This window comes from Rosa rugosa, chromosome 3 (assembly GCF_958449725.1).
Source record: "Rosa rugosa chromosome 3, drRosRugo1.1, whole genome shotgun sequence".
In the NCBI taxonomy this organism is placed as follows: Eukaryota; Viridiplantae; Streptophyta; class Magnoliopsida; order Rosales; family Rosaceae; genus Rosa; species Rosa rugosa.
This window is the reverse complement of record NC_084822.1, coordinates 7,865,548-7,881,885: the sequence shown is the minus strand read 5'-3', so window position 1 is coordinate 7,881,885 and position 16,338 is coordinate 7,865,548. Positions and strand designations below refer to the sequence as shown.

The following is a 16,338-nucleotide window of genomic DNA, read 5'->3' as shown; positions in this document are numbered from 1 at the left end:
TTAGTTTACATCTGTAGCTTTACACACTCCCATCATCTTTCTGAGTTTCTGAAATGCTTCTAACTTCAACGGTTTTGTCATCAAGTCAGCCACCTGCTCTTGCGTTCCACCATGAACTAATTCAACTTCACCCTCCTTTGTAAGGTCTCTTAAGAAATGAAACCGCACATCAATGCACTTACTCCTGCTTCCATGCATGACCGGATTCCGCGAGAGCTTAATTGCTGAACTATTGTTACACATAATGGTAGTGCAACCTTCCTGTGCATGACTTAGCCTCTTCAACACCCATCTCATCCATACAGCTTGACAAGCATAAGCAGCAGCTGCCACAAATTTAGCCTCGGTGGTAGACATAGTAACTATGGGCTGTTTTTTGGATAACCATGAAACTGCTTCTAAGCTCAAAAGAAACACATACCTGGACGTGCTTTTACGATCCTCTACATCTCCTGCATAATCACTATCTGTAAAAGCAAGCAGCTCTTCATCTCTCCCTCCCTTCTTATAGAGAATCCCATAGTTGGCAGTGCCCTTCAAGTACCTCATTATCCTTTTGGCAGCTTGTAAGTGGAGTTCAGTAGGTTTAGCCATGTACCTGCTGATTAGACTAACACTGAACATTATGTCTGGATGAGTTGCAGTAAGATACATTAAACTTCCCACCAACTGCTTGAAATAAGTCTCATCAACTGTGACCCCATAATCATCTCTACTTATCTTGAACCCTGGCACAATTGGACTACTTACTCAATTACTCTCAAGCATCCCAAAACGCCTTAACACTTCAATGGCATATTTCCTTTGACAAATGAAAATGCCATCGGATTTCTGCAACACCTCAATGCCAAGGAAGAACCTCATCCTTCCCAAATCAGTCATGTCAAAGACTTTCATCATGGAGCTCTTAAAATCAACCATCATATCTTCATCATCACCAGTGTAAATTAAATCATCCACATAAATACTTACTATCAACACTTTACCTTCACTACTCCTTTTGGTGAATAGGGTCTGCTCGTTTGGACATTTCTGGAACCCTTCATTAATGAAATGAGCCTCAATACGGCTAAACCAAGCTCGTGGAGCTTGTTTTAGTCCGTATAAAGCCTTGTGCAGCTTATACACCTTATGCTCACTTCCCTTCTTTTCATAACCCTTTGGCTGCTCCACATACACGTCCTCACTGAGTTCACCATGAAGAAACGCTGATTTGACATCCAGCTGATAGATCTTCCAGCTCCTTTGTGCTGCAAGTGCCACTATCATCCTCACTGTGTCCATTCGAGCTACCGGAGCAAAAATTCCAGTGAAATCTACTCCTTGCTGTTAAGAATACCCTTTGGCCACCAACTGAGCCTTATACTTGTCAACTTCTCCATGCTCGTTTAACTTTGTTTTATAGATCCATTTGACTCCAATGGTTTTAGTTCCAGCCGGCAAATCAGAAAGTCTCCAAGTCTAATTCTTCTCAATAGAATTAATCTCCGAGTCCATTGGCAATCTCCACTTCGAGCTCTTTACAGCGTCTTCATAACTGATAGGATCTTCAGGTGCAATCAAGGCCATGTTGAGCTCGTTTTCTTCCTCGGACAGACCTTCACCACTAACATAGTCCTCCATCCAGATGGGAACCCGTCTGGCTCTTCCTTATCTTGCACTAGACTCTTCTTCATTCACAAGACTAAATGTATCATCTCCTGCTGCTTGATCTTCTTCACTAACCTCAGCTTCTCCATTGTCTTCATTAGATGCTTCATCATTTTCATCCGTTTCTGCCTCATGTTCTTATTCTGTGTTATTCTCATCATCACCCCATTCAAGATCTAACAACACCTACTCTTCATAGCACGCGTCCCACTCCCATTCTCTGTCTTCCTCAAAAACTACATCTCTGCTAGTCACCACTCTTTTAGATACCGGATCATACAACCTGTAGCCCTTTGACTCCTCACTAACTCTTAGAAGCACACATCCAAAACTCTTGTTTTCAAGCTTAGTCCTCCTAGCATCTGGCACATGAACATGTGCCACACACCCAAAGACTCGAAAATGTTCCACTGAAGGCTTCACACCAGACCATGCCTCTTCAGGAGTGACATTCTTGACAGCTACTGTGGGACTTCTGTTTAAAACATATATGGTCCAATTGACTACCTCAGGCCAGAAGGTTTTCGGAATCTTTTTTTCTGAGAGCATTGAACCAACCAAGTTCATTACTGTCTGATTCTTTCTCTCGGCCACTCCATTCTGTTGTGGAGTGTAAGCATTGGTAAGCTGCCTTTTGATGCCACAATGTTTACAAAACTCATTGAACTCGTCTAAGTTGAATTCACCCCCTCTATCAGTGTGTAAGCACTTAATATACATGCCTGTCTCCTTCTCAACCAGTTTCTTAAAGCATTTAAATGAATTTAAAGCTTCTGACTTTTCTACTAGAAAGTAAACCCATGCTTTTCTACTAAAATCATCAATAAAGCATAAGGCATACCTCTTCTTGCTATTTGACATAGGAGTTACTGGACCACAGATGTCTGCATGTATGAGTTGCAGCTTCTGAGTTGCTCTCCATGCACTTTTCTTAGGGATGAACTCTCGGTGTTGCTTCCCTCTCAAGCAATCAGTACACACCACTATGGTAGGAGCAAGATGGGGTAGACCACGTACCATATTCTTGGTTTGGAAGGTTGTTAGACCTTTATGGCTTAAATGGTCATATCTTCGATGCCATAAATGAGAAACATCTTGTGCACTCGTGTGAAAACAGGCTGCCTTCTTTTCTTGTGTATTAGCAAGCAAGATGAACATCCGATTTGCAGACATAGCGGTTTGGATAATCAAGCCTTTGTCTGGGTGATATATCTTACACATTCCTGCATGGATGAGAATTGCAAGCCCCTTTTCATGTAATTTCCCTATACTTAGGAGGTTGTTTTTCAACTTCGGCACATAGAAAACTCCTATGATGATATGATTGAGACCATTCACATGCAATCTGACATTTCCTCTCCCTTGTACTGTCATTCTGGTATTATTCCCGAGCTTTACTTGCTGCCTGAAATTCTCATCTAACTCACTGAACATCATTGCATCTCCACACATGTGATTAGAGGAACCTGAGTCTAAAAACCATATCTCCTCACGCTTGGCCTCATGCTCTTCAACGTAGGCCATTAACAACATCTCCTCATGCTCATCTAACTCGGCATAATTGGCCTCCTTGTCCCATGTAGGACACTCATTCTGAAAATGGCCGAGCTTGTGACAACGATAACATTCGATGGTGGCTTTGTTGAACGCTTGACGCCCTCTTCCTCGACCTTTTCCTCTGAAGCTGCCTCTGCCACACCCTCTTCCTCCATTTCTCTCATCCATAGTCACTTTCAAAGCCTGTTCTTCTCCATTGCTCCTGTTGAACTTTTGTTCATGCACAATGAGTGAACTTTGCAGTTCATCAATAGTGAGTGCATCAATACCCTTAGACTCTTCGATCGAGACAACTACATAGTTGAATTTGTCTGTCAAAGTTCTAAGAATCTTTTCCACAATGGTGACATCTTTCATTTGTTCTCCATTCACCCTCATCTTGTTAGCTACTGTCATAACACGAGCAAAGTATTCAGTAATGCTCTCCCCTATCTTCATCTCTAGAGTTTCGAACTCTCTCCTCAAAGCTTGAAGAACTGAGCGCTTCACCCTAGCACTCCCCTTGAATTTCTTCTTCATCGAGTCCTAGATCTTCTTAGCAGTACCCTTGTCCAATATGGTTTCCAGAATAGTTCTGTCAATTGACTGGAAAAGATAGTTCTTTACCTTAAGATCTTTAAGTTTCAGCTCCTCAAGCTTCTTTTGCTGCGTCTCCGTCGCAGCTGCTCCCACTTCCGGCTCCTCAAACCCTATCTTGACCAAACTCTAATACTCCTTGGACCTTAGGAAGTTCTCCATGAGCATGCTCTAATGGTCGTAGTGACCATCGAAGCGTGGAGTGGCTGGTTGGACGAAAGAACCTTCACTTGACATCTCTCTCAAAACTCTCCTGTTTTCCTCAGTCTCAGGCCCAGTGGGGCTCTGATACCACTTTGTTAGGAACAATTGAATGAAACTATGCAAATGCTCGACAAAATGGAATGAATGACTTGTTATTTCAATACAAACTCGGCTTTATAGCCATACTACAACCCTAACTGAAAGCGTAAATGCAGCTCACGATAGCATTAACTCAGCTACGTGAAAAACAGAACTTGGAATAATTCAAATGAAACAACATCCCTAAAGACTAGGGCTTATTCAAACAAACACCAGACTACGTAAACTCTAACTGAAAAACCTCGACTCCAAGCAACAAACTCCTTCAGGCAGAGTAGAGAAAGGAAAAGATGAATGAAAATAATGAAGAGGAAGAGCCTTTGGGATTTTGATCCAATCTGATCAAAATTTCAAGTTGTGCGACAGAGGTCAGCTCCGGAGTTTCCAAGAGAAAGGTACAATTTTACATTCAAACTTCTTTCTATTCAATTCAACTGCCCTTTTGTTTTCACGTATTAATTAGCGTATGGAAATTTCGCTTGCTCACGCAAGTGAATGGATCTTTCACTCCTTTCGCACATACCCAGATCCTTTTTTTTTTTTTTTTTTTTTTTGCGTTTAATTGCTTTAAGCTGAATTCTTTGATGCTTTTGAGCCGGTTTGATGTTTTCAATTGGGTTTTGGTGATTGTTTTCCTTGGTTTTTTGGTACTTGATATGGGTTTGGATGTTGGTAATGGAAAGTAGCTTCCTTTTGATCATTTGTGAGCTACTATAGTTCTATTTCTAACGGAAAGTTGTTCATTGTGTGGTTTATGATTCTGGGTTTTGGTTAGTATTGATTGAAGAGTTGGTTCAAACGTGAAACTCACTGTCGTTGCTGAGAATGATTGGTGTTCGATTAATCGGTTGCATATTTTGCTGTAATTTGGTTATGATCGAGAGGGTTTTGGCAATTATCAGTTTTAGTATGTGATCTGAAAATAATGCCGTTAGATTTCGTCAGGGTTCATTAGTAACTTCGTGTTCCGAGGTTGCTTTTGTTGGATTTGATTTTAATTTTAAGTAAGTTGTAGAAATTTAGTTTTTGGGATGAGATTCTCTTCCTTCACCACCATGGATGTCGTCTATGCTTTGAAGAGGCAGGGAAGAACCCTCTATGGATTTGGGGGTTAAATGTTTATCCGTTTAGATGAAAATTCTGCTGTTAATGTAATAATCAAGTAATACAAGTTTGATTTCTCAATAAATCTTGCAGTTTTGTTTTGTTTTGTTTGGCATTTTCAGCTCTGTGGTGAAATTGTTCGGAGCAATGGTCAAGTGCTTTCTGACTATATGGTTGGTTTTCATGGTTTTTGTTAGATTAGAACTAGGCTACTAACTTTACAACTATGTGATTAGTAAATAGTATTTGATTTTGCAAATTAGGTGTTTAATTGACAAATTGGGGGTGTCATTTGGGCATGCATTAGACTTCTTTCATGTCATTTCCTGACGCTGAAAATTTATTCTAAACTTTTCTTCCAAATTTAAAGCATGTGTGCAGTCTTTGAAATGTTTGTCATGGCGTTCACTTTCACCTCTGTAGCTAAATGAACCTCTGAACATAAAGAGATTTAAATACCTACAAATAGATTAAGAGCAAGTTTTGAAGTGTGGCAAGAGAAAATGTTTTCAGCAACGCTGAGTGATATAAGCAGGATTGATCCTTCGGATTTTGGCGTATAATGCTGCAGCCAAGGCAAGAGTTTTCTGCAGATTATTATTTGGTGCCAATGCCAAGCTACCGTTGGATTTGCATAGCTGCTGTAGTATTTGAGAAATTGAATCACATGCAACCTAATTGGATTTGAGCCTTTTGATCCAACTATATGAACAGTTGATCTGTCTAGGTTTGTTGAGAAATTGAAAAATGGCCGGAGTTCGTTCTTCTTTTGAATGCTGAAATGTTATCTTAAATTTTAATTACTGTTGTTTGGTGATTATTGATCTTAATTTTTTTATATTGACAAGTTTTTAGTTTTTCAGGTGCTCTGTGCAAAATTTCTTACTGCTTTTCCATTGGGGTTTGCTTTGTGTTGGTGCCAATTTCGGCATCAACGAGTCAACGGAAGTTCCGTTGAAATCCAAGTGTAAAGTGGTGGGGTTGTTTTCTTCAAGTGGGCCTATCTTTCCCTTCGATTAGTTTGACTACGTGAGTAGCCCTGGTCGTCCACTTGTGACTGAAGGTATGCCCTGGTGGTCCTATGCCTAGCCTTGGTCGTTCACCTCTTGTGACTGAAGGTATGGCCTCGGGCTTCCTTCACCTGATGTTGGGTCTCCAAGCTACCTTGTTTGGTGGAACTGGTAGTCTCGTCTCGGACTTCCTCCACTTGATGCTGGGCCTCTAAGCTCCTTATTGGGTGAAACTGATAGTCTCGCCTCGGACTTCCTTCACCTGATGTTGGGCTTCCAAGCTCTTTTCTTGGGTGGAACTGATGGCCTCACGTCGGGCTTCCTCCACCTGATGTTGGGCTTCCAAGCTCCTTGTTGGGTGAAACTAATAGTCTCGCCTCGGACTTCCTTCACCTGATGTTAGGCTTCCAAGCTCCTTGTTGGGTGAAACTGATAGTCTCGCCTCAGACTTCCTTCACCTGATGCTGGGCTTCCAAGCTCCTTTCTTGGGTGGAACTGATGGCCTCACGCCGGGCTTCCTCCACCTAATGTTGGGCTTCCAAGCTCTTTTCTTGTGTGGAACTGATGGCCTCACGTCGGGCTTCCTCCACCTGATGTTGGGCTTCCAAGCTCCTTTCTTGGGTGGAACTGATGGCCTCACGTCGGGCTTCCTCCACCTGATGTTGGGCTTCCAAGCTCCTTTCTTGGGTGGAACTGATGGCCTCACGTCGGGCTTCCTCCACCTGATGTTGGGCTTCCACCACCTTGAGTTGGCGGAGCTCTATGGAAAGGACTATGCATTTTGGCATAGCTTTCGGAGAGAAGAGAGAGTTGAAGTCCCTTCTGCTTGTGAAAGAGCAGTATTTATAGGAGAGGGATGGCTGAGATGGTGAGGGAAGGCATGAGTTCTTCCTGAAAATCAGGGTGTCAGCCTATGATTTCTGCTTCCTGACACTCCATCTGACAGAGTTGGTGACAGATGTCACAACTATGTGGTCTCTTCCTCTCACGTCACTTTTGGACCATGCCCTCCGACCATACCTATCATCAGAGCGCGACACCTGGCCTAATAGGCAAGAGTTGGCCCTTGATTTCTGCTAACCATGTCTCCTTTGCAACTACTTTGTCTAAGAGTGATCCTGGTAGTCGAGGCCTTAGCCTTGGAGGTCGTGGCTTCTAAGCTTGGGGGTCGAACTCTTGGTCTTGGGGGTTTAGGCTCTTGATTCCTTTGGATTATGCCTCTCTGGTAGTGAGGTCATGATATGTTTTTGCCTTGCCATCCAAGATGGTGAATCAATTACATGGTGACCGTCCAAGACTTAAGAGATGGAGATCCAAGGTTGAAGACTTGGAGTACCAAAGTGAGGCATCTCACTAGTCATGATTATTTCCATCTTAGAGTTATCTTTTCTTTCTCGATGAAAGGTTTAAGTGCGTTGAAAGGTCAGAGTCCTACGTTGACTCTTTGACATTTCAATGCGTACCACGTGGAATGGGTTGAAAAGTCAAAAGTATTTGTCGAACCAAATTATGACATCAACACTTTGAGTGAATCAAGATGGTATGTTTCTGTTGTTTAGATTCTCGATTTCTATTTAATGTTTAAGCGACCTTAGTGGGAACAATTACAATAGTTGATTTGAGCTCTATACATGTATTGGTACATTTTAACAAAACATGAGAAAGTATTCTGAATTCAAGTTCCGTTATAGGGGCAAACAAAATACTTAGCTCAGGTAATCCTTCTAATTCTAGCTCTATATGCTTTTGAATCTGGGTATTGTTTGCGTTTTCTATCAGTAAAGTAATTCACTCCCTGCTTCTTTAATTTCTGCATTTGGCATAAATTGTGCTCCTTTTTTTCAGCTCAAACTGATGAATTTGACAGTGAAGTTTTTTTTTTTTTTTTTTCCTTTTTTGGTTGTGTTCGGGGGGGGGGGGAGGGGGGGGTTGCGTCTATTATTCTAGAATTTAATCTCAGTTTCCTCGAATGTTCTTCGTCTTCTCAGTTTCTGGGTTTACTTCCTATGCAATAATATCTATATATTTTGTGAACTTCACAATTGAAATTTAGATAGAGTAATAGAGTCAAAGATGTAGATGCAAGTTTCTTTTCTACCTTGATGTTACACCTCCCCCACCCCTTCACCCAAAAAAAATATATATATACAGAATGAATGACACTCATATTCTGCTTCAATAAGGTACAAAACATCACTCATTTGTTTCTTCATTGTTCTACAGGATGAGTATTTCAAAGCTTATTACGCTGCTTTAATACAAAGAGTCTTCAGGTTGGCATGACGTCAAACTTCGAAGATGAAGGACACGATAATGTTGACTGGGAAGAGGCTCCAGTTGCAGGTACATGTCATTATTTTACAATCTCTGTCCAATTCCATTTGATGTTTGATTTGAGTTCTCAACCTCCTTGGGTCGAAGAACAATGAAAATGGCATGTTGATATATAGTTTCTTATATCAAATGTCAAATTTGATGGATTCTTCTTTAATGTACTTGAATATTGATGTGTTGCACAATGGTCTTATTGGCATCATTTTTTTTTTGGATTTTTCCCCTACTCATTTGACAAGGCCTCCTTTGTAATACACACCCCAGAGACATTTGTATCTTGCTGGTCATTAGATGAGTTGAATTGAGGGAATATTGTAGGGCAAGAAATGGAGAAGGGTAGATAATCCATAGGTACATATCTTCCACTATAAAAGATTGCAGCAGGACTTCATATCCTATCCTACTACCTTCGTTCTAAAAAACGGCCTAGGCGGCAAGGAACCGCTCCGATTTTGGCCTAGGCGTTTCCCTTAGGCGCTGGGCTACTAGGCGGCCGCCTAGGCGGGGACTAGGCAGGCTAGGCGGTTCTAGGCGGGGCCTAGGCGGTCGTAAACCCTAATTTATTCTATATTTTGACTTTTTTTATATTTATAATTAATTTTTAGACTTTAAATATTGTTAATTATATTATTATATGTCATAAAAATAATTTAAAATTAAAAAAAAAAAACCGCCTGGGTCACCGCCCGACTAGCGCCTAGCGTTTTTTAGAACCTTGCCTACTACTAAGCATATAAACATGATATAGTATTTCCATAAATTATTGCACAATTAGGTAGATACACATGTATAATGTATGTATGTATATAAATATATATCACACAAAAGTTCACATGGTTAGTTTCAACTAATACTGTATCAATATATGCAATCTCAGATGCATGAGAGCTTTCCAACTATTGAAGAAAGAACATACAATTCTAAAAAAGAGGCTCAAGGCTTATTTGCAAGTGATGATCAATGCCGCTCAACTTTAGTTTTTTATTTTGGTGTATATATTGAAAGTTAATTGTACTATATGAAAGTTCAGAGTCGATCAATAAAATAGAGGCAGAGCATGAACCTGAGCTTCAGAGGGGCTAAACATGAATACTTCTACTTTGGATGGAAGATTAACTTATCTTGATGAGGTACAAAGTCTATGCTTATCATTGCAATTTTAAGTTTAAGCAGCACAAGTTTATCTTTTAATTTAGCATTAGATTTTCGTTTATTGGGTTCAACCTAGCTGTGAAAAAAACATTTGGCTTTTTTCCTACTACAGAAGTAATTTTTTGTACTGAAAATTTGTGGGCGATTCCAGTTCACTTGAAACATGGAAGTAGTGAAGAAAACCCTGATTTTCGTTATGTTTTTCTTGGTATGACTGTTGCTCAATAAACATTATTAAGTTTTTATGTGCTTTATTCCTTTTTTTTTTTTTTTTTTTTTTTGCAGAACATGAGTTGTAGGACTGCTACATGTTTTCTACAACGTACTGTATGTGCTTGATGGAGATAGCAAGGCAAGCTGGGCCAACTGAGACTGGAAGTTGTCCTAAGTGAGAGGAAACTAATCAACATGCAAAAGGTTGCGAAGAAGTTATGTGGCAGAATGTGTAGTTGGTGGATTTTGTACTACATATATGTATTCCTACCTAGCTTTGAATTAAGGAATGTTTAGAGGACCTGGGTGCTTTTGGATACCAATATCCAGTTTTCCATGTAAGCTTCTTTGGTTTCTTTCGCTCAGATGGCAAGGCAAACTACAATGAAATCAGTGCTTGAAATCATTATAGACCATAAACTAGGTATACTATTATACTCTATCAATAAGGTCAGTGCTTGCAAATCACTGTTATGTAACTATTTGTACAACAAATGTATAAAGCTTAGCAAGCAAACTCACCCGCGGCATCGCGCAAAGTTCTACACACAATTATATGCGCACGCGGTTACAGTACTTGCACAAAGCAGGAAGAGAATTGGGTAGAAATCATAGACTTAGTAGTACTATTTTTAACCCACACTAAAACTGTAAGAACCAAAAAAAAAAAAAAATATTGGAAACTAGCTAAATTAAAAATTGGCTAAAAAGGTTTTTATTCTAGTCAAAAGTATATTGGCTGGGGGAGCATCCAATTTGCTTTTCCTAAATTGAAGAACCCGGTGCCGGTGCCATTCATGCTGCAGTGGGGGACAAGCCATAACTGGACCAGGTTCATTGCACCAATCCAACAATGAAAAGACATTTTCCCATTTTTTTCTTATAATAGTCCAAACCTTTCACCATCATAACTCCAGTGTTCAATCCTCTTTAAGACTTAAACCTCTTCACTCTTTCATTCTTCTTAAACCCCTCAAGTCCATCTCAGTCATCATCTTCATCGCGGCAACATGGCCTTCTCCGAGTTCCAGCCACTGAACGACAAGTCGCTCATAGACTACATAAAGGCCACACCTTCCCTCTCTTCCAAGCTCAAAGACCACCTCGACAACTTGACCATCAAGGAAGTCGGCGATGGCAATCTCAATTTCGTCTTCATCGTCGTTGGTTCTCATGGCTCTTTTGTCATCAAGCAGGTAATGGGTTTTCTCCATCTGGGTAGTAATGGGTTTCTGGTATTTGATCAAAAAACTTGTTGGGTCTAACAAGTTTAGAGGATTTGATTTTTGGGGCAAAAGTATTGAGCTTTAATGTTCTATGATGCATTGTGTTATTGGTTTAAAATTTGTTGGGTTCAACATGCTAGAGAGTTTGAATTTGGGTAAAAGTATTAAGCTTCGATTGTTCTATGATGCAATGGTATTAGGTTACTGCAGGCTCTTTGTGAGTTGATAAGTTTCTGATTGGGTCCCAACATGTGAGAGACTTTGATTTGGGGCAAAAGTATTGAGCTTTAATGTTCTGAAATGTGTTACTGGGGTTTTGCAGGCTCTTCCATACATACGTTGTATAGGTGAGTCATGGCCAATGACAAAGGAAAGAGCTTATTTTGAGGCATTGGCACTGAGAGAGCATGGTCGTTTGAGTCCTGATCATGTGCCTGAAGTTTATCACTTTGATCGGACCATGTCTTTGATTGGCATGCGCTATCTGGAACCTCCACATATTATACTGCGAAAGGGATTGATTGCTGGAATTGAGTACCCTTTGCTGGCTGACCACATGTCAGACTATATGGCAAGGACTCTGTTCCACACTTCTCTCCTTTATCATAATACTACTGACCACAGAAAAGCTGGTATGCTATGTTGTTTGATTTTGTATTCTTTGGATACATGTCTTGTGCTTCACTAATAGAATGCATCATGTTCAGGTGCTTCCACATTCATACAAACAATGTAATGTTTGACTTGTTTGGGGGTGAAAAGTTATGCACATGGTCTCCAGTGTTAGACCAGAAAATAGGTTGGCTAATACTCGGCCTAAATCATATGGAATCTAGAGTGTTAGAAACGTTGTGTTATTACCAAACATGTTGGGGTATTCATGGGTCCGGGTCTTTTCAAGTATTGTTATGTTAGAAATTGAACATTGCAACGTAGTAGAGGTGATTTTAATTGTGTTAGAATCATATAGGTAGTATCTTTACATTCATCATTGATCTGTTAATGTCTTAACAACTTTGGGGCATTCCTCTTATTAAAATTAGTATCAGTTGAGTATTAGTTTTTAATTGAATTTAGCTTAGTCTTTTTATGATATGGAAACTGTTTCTGCTAGCGATGGACTTTATTCTGAATTTTCCCTCACAAGGAATTCCTTTTTTATTTTTATTATTTATTTATTTATTTATTTTTATTAATGAAGTTAACCTTATATTTCTTATTAACTCATCTGCATGTGCACTTTCTGCAGTTGCTGAATTTTGTGGAAATGTGGAGTTATGCAGGCTCACTGAGCAAGTTGTTTTCTCTGACCCTTACAAAGTATCTGAATATAACCGCTGGACTTCTCCTTATCTTGATTCTGATGCTGAGGCTGTGCGAGAGGACAATGCTTTGAAGCTTGAAGTTGCTGAGTTGAAATCTTTGTAATGAAACTATCTCATCTTAGTATCATTGTCGACTTTCATATGAGTGATGAAGTTGCCATTGGTCCCCTTTGCAGCACAGTTGTTTGTTGAAACATCATCTAGTAGCTCCTGGCTTTGACTGGTGTCAAGTTTTATGACTGATCAAGTTGCTTGTTCTTTAGGTTCTGTGAGAGAGCCCAAGCCCTAATACATGGAGATCTTCACACTGGTTCTGTAATGGTGACTCCTGATTCAACTCAAGTTATAGATCCAGAATTTGCATTTTATGGACCAATAGGTTTTGATATTGGAGCTTTTCTGGGAAACTTGATTTTGGCTTTCTTTGCACAAGATGGGCATGCTGATGAACAAAATGATCGAAAAGTATGTGGTTGTCTATTGTCTCTTTATCATTATTCCTTAGTTTTATTTATTTATTTTTATTTCAGTGTTGATCATATTCCTTGTTATTTTCAGTTTTTTTTTTTTTTTTTTTTGTAAGGAATTATTTCAAGTATCTAGATGTTATGAGTTTTTTGCAGTGTTTTTATTTATGACAGTTTTGTGTAGTTTGGTACCTGTCTTTCGCATACTATTCAATCTATTCTTAGATATATATTTTTTTTGTTGGTGTTATATTCCTTGATAGATAAGTAGATAGTTATATATACTACTGGCAATTCTATTAATTCATTTTCAATTATAGAAACTATCAAGTACAAATACTCTCACCTGACTTGAGCACATTCAGTTATGGTTTATGCAAAAGAATCTAGTTATCGCTTCCCTGTATGAGTTATCGTCCATGAAAAGCTTCTCATCTATGCCATTTTATTAAATTGATATTGAAGAGTTCTCTATAGTTCATGTTCATAAGTAGTTTTTGTTATTTTGAGATGTGATCATGGAGTACCATCCATTTGCGTAGTTGCACCCTGCACATATTATCAACTTCTGGGAAATGTTTGAGCATAAGCATTAATCTCACTGTTGAATCATCTCTGGACTATGAGTGTTCAGGTTGAACCGATGAAGAACAAAACTATATTAAACTAAAATCTTTGGAGAAGGCTTCCTCTTCAGATAATAAATTCAAAAATCGGATTGTCTTGACATTAGTTTAGAAATTTTGTACTTTATAAAGAAAAGAAAAGAAAAGGTTAGAGAACATTTTCAATATTCAATTAACAGAACTTAGTCTTCGTTATCAGTGATCATGCACTTGGCAGTTGGAATTAGACAGAAAATGATTTATTTGTAAAATTGACATTTGAATAGGAGTAGACGTAGAGCTGGTCCTTTACATTTTGATAGTCTATGTGAGAGTGCTCTTAGCTCCCGATTCTGTATTTGGACTTTGGAATATTATTTGGGCTGTCTTTGTACTTTAAACCCTTTGTGGATTTTTGGATGTTATTTGGGTAGATGAGAAACTCTGTTTATTGTTATTGGTTAAGGTCAATTTATCCAAAATTGCACACCCGCTAAAGTAGGCATTTGACTCATGATGTGTTGTGCAGTCAAAACCAAAATTTAATTAGTTTGTTACAATGTCTGGATGTTGTCAAAAACACGGTAGATGTAATGATGTGGTGCGTCATTAACCCATAATTTGACTTGCTATTGCATATGATTCGTTTGTTGTGTGGGTCTTAGGGTCTCATATTAGATTTGCTTTGTGGTGCAGGCATACAAGGCTTGGATTTTGAGGATAATTCAAAATACATGGAACCTTTTCCACAAAAAATTTATCGCACTATGGGATGCGAACAAAGATGCTGGTGACGCGTATCTTCCTGCAATTTATAACAACTCTGAGCTTCAACAGCTTGTACAAGACAAATATATTAAAGAATTGCTTCATGACACCCTTGGATTTGGTGCTGCAAAAATGATAAGGTTAGATAGACCCTATGTTTTCTTCATCCATACAATTTCTTAGGTTTATTTATTTTTTTAATTTTTCCCGAAGTTTTAACATTTTGCTCTGGCGCTTCCCATAATGTTGAATATCTCTCAAGCTCCAGTCTTCTTCATTTGTTTCTTTATCAGTTCTGGCAGGTTTTCATGTTGAAGGATTGTTTACTAGAAAAGACAGACTAATAGATAGATGGATGCAATGCATGTTTTTACCTTATAAAGCTTGTGTGGGTTATCCTTCAGATTTCTAATCTTGGTGTTCTTTCTGGAAACTGTTGATTTAATTGCTTAACTTTGTTTTACTATTTGCAGGAGAATTGTTGGTGTGGCACATGTCGAAGATTTTGAATCAATCACTGATGCTAGCAAGAGAGCGGGCTGTGAGCGACGGGCACTTGAGTGTGCAGAGCTGATTCTTATGGAGAGGAAAAAATTTCAGAACATTGGGGAAGTTGTTTCAGCCGTTCAACAAATCCAGTAATGACTAATGATGGTTAATACCAAATAAAAACATGGATCTTTTATGTTATGTATATTCACTTTGCTATGATCTGTGAGTGCTTATTGTTCCACATAATCACCCGTCTTGAGCCAAATTTTACATTATTTTAGAACATAGTAGCAAAATAACAGCTGTAGTGAGGTTGAGAGTGTTTTCTGGAGTGGAAATTGAAGCAAATTGTTGAAATTTTTGGGTAGTGTTAATCCGTAATGAGTTGCGCATTTTATATCTTAATCCTGATTGAACTAATTGTCATCAAACGAGCATGCGCGCATAAGAGAGCTGATGTACCGTAAACTCATGTACTGTAAACTCGTGATAATTCGTACGTCCCAAATTATAACCTTGTGCAACTGACATAAGTTGCAGTTATGCTCATCCCTAAAGCGTATCTACAATTGATTATTGTAAAAGTTCTGGAAATGCCTGAAATGCTCCAACTGAAAGAGGAGCCAAATAGTACATAGATAGTTGAGTTTTGTTTCTATGGAAGATGGAAAGGATTTTGGGTAAAAGTATTATGCTTCAATGTAGGGCTGGGCATATGTTGGGCCGGTTCGGTTTTAGGCCCAAACCGTTTTCGGACCGGAAATTTCGGGTCGGCCCGGTTCGGTTTTTGAGTGGGCCGAACTTTCAGTTCTTGGGTCGTTTTATTTTTTAGTCACTTTTGGCCCAATATTTGCAGGCCCAAGTTTATCATTTTCACATTTTACCTGCTGTTTTTTTTTGGATCATTCAGCCATTCTCAAGGCCATCTACAAGGCATACAATTCAAATATAACACCTGCTTTTACATCCTAAACGACCTAAACACCTAAACAATAAACATTTAAGCAAAAGAGCTGCAGCCATACAGAAAATCAAAAGAGCTGCAACCAAACTCCAAACTTAGTTAATACTTATAGTTACAGACCTAAATAAAAATACTAAAATAGAGAACAATTCAACCAAACTCCAAACTTAGTTAATACTTATAGTTACAGACCTAAATAAAAATAGAGAACAATTCAACCAAACTCCAAGTTATTACAAGCCATATTCCATTCTCCAAAGTCCAAACTTATAGACAAACCTAAATAAAAAGAGCTGCAGCTTGCAGGTTTGCTTCAATACTTCATCAGTCTCCCAATTCAGCAGGTACATCTTGAGTAACACAAGAATCTGCAATTAATCAGATCAACATCAAATTCTAAAAGGCCAAAACATAAACAGACCAGTCAGTACTTCATTTAAGCTACCTGCTTCCATCTTTTCCAATTCAGCATATTGCTCCATTTTAGTCCTAGCAGGCTCTTTGAACAATGGCTTACTAGCAACCCTCAACCAATCACTTGAACAGACAAGAGCCTCAACCATTTTAGGGGTCAAACTTGCCCTAAATGGAT

The 16,338-nt window shown here is 39.0% G+C and overlaps 2 protein-coding genes and 1 long non-coding RNA gene across 3 annotated transcripts; 2 read left to right on the top strand and 1 right to left on the bottom strand.

Moving 5' to 3' along the window:
- LOC133737134 (secreted RxLR effector protein 161-like) lies at nt 1–654 on the bottom strand. Its single transcript, XM_062164752.1, has one exon. It carries the CDS (start codon nt 652–654, stop codon nt 1–3), a length of 654 nt encoding a protein of 217 aa, XP_062020736.1.
- Nucleotides 655–4,275: 3,621 nt separating this feature from the next.
- On the top strand, nt 4,276–10,429 carry LOC133741363 (uncharacterized). The gene is made up of 4 exons (XR_009861846.1): nt 4,276–4,481; nt 8,424–8,543; nt 9,412–9,664; nt 9,972–10,429. It is a non-coding gene; the product is annotated as an uncharacterized LOC133741363 (long non-coding RNA).
- A 315-nt stretch (nt 10,430–10,744) lies between these two features.
- Nucleotides 10,745–15,139, top strand: LOC133740272 (methylthioribose kinase-like). Its single transcript, XM_062168198.1, has 6 exons — nt 10,745–11,095; nt 11,448–11,757; nt 12,375–12,549; nt 12,714–12,915; nt 14,219–14,430; nt 14,764–15,139. Exons 1-6 carry the CDS (start codon nt 10,910–10,912, stop codon nt 14,930–14,932), a joined length of 1,254 nt encoding a protein of 417 aa, XP_062024182.1. The 5' UTR covers nt 10,745–10,909; the 3' UTR covers nt 14,933–15,139.
- The last annotated feature ends 1,199 nt before the right edge of the window (nt 15,140–16,338 follow it).

Excerpts from the sequence above, each read along its gene's own strand:
- LOC133737134 (XM_062164752.1), bottom strand. The coding sequence starts at position 654 with ATGTATCTTACTGCAACTCATCCAGACATAATGTTCAGTGTTAGTCTA.
- LOC133740272 (XM_062168198.1), top strand. The coding sequence starts at position 10,910 with ATGGCCTTCTCCGAGTTCCAGCCACTGAACGACAAGTCGCTCATAGAC. Across the intron at positions 11,758-12,374 it reads TACTGACCACAGAAAAGCTG|TTGCTGAATTTTGTGGAAAT; the intron begins GTATGCTATGTT and ends CACTTTCTGCAG. Across the intron at positions 12,550-12,713 it reads GTTGCTGAGTTGAAATCTTT|GTTCTGTGAGAGAGCCCAAG; the intron begins GTAATGAAACTA and ends CTTGTTCTTTAG.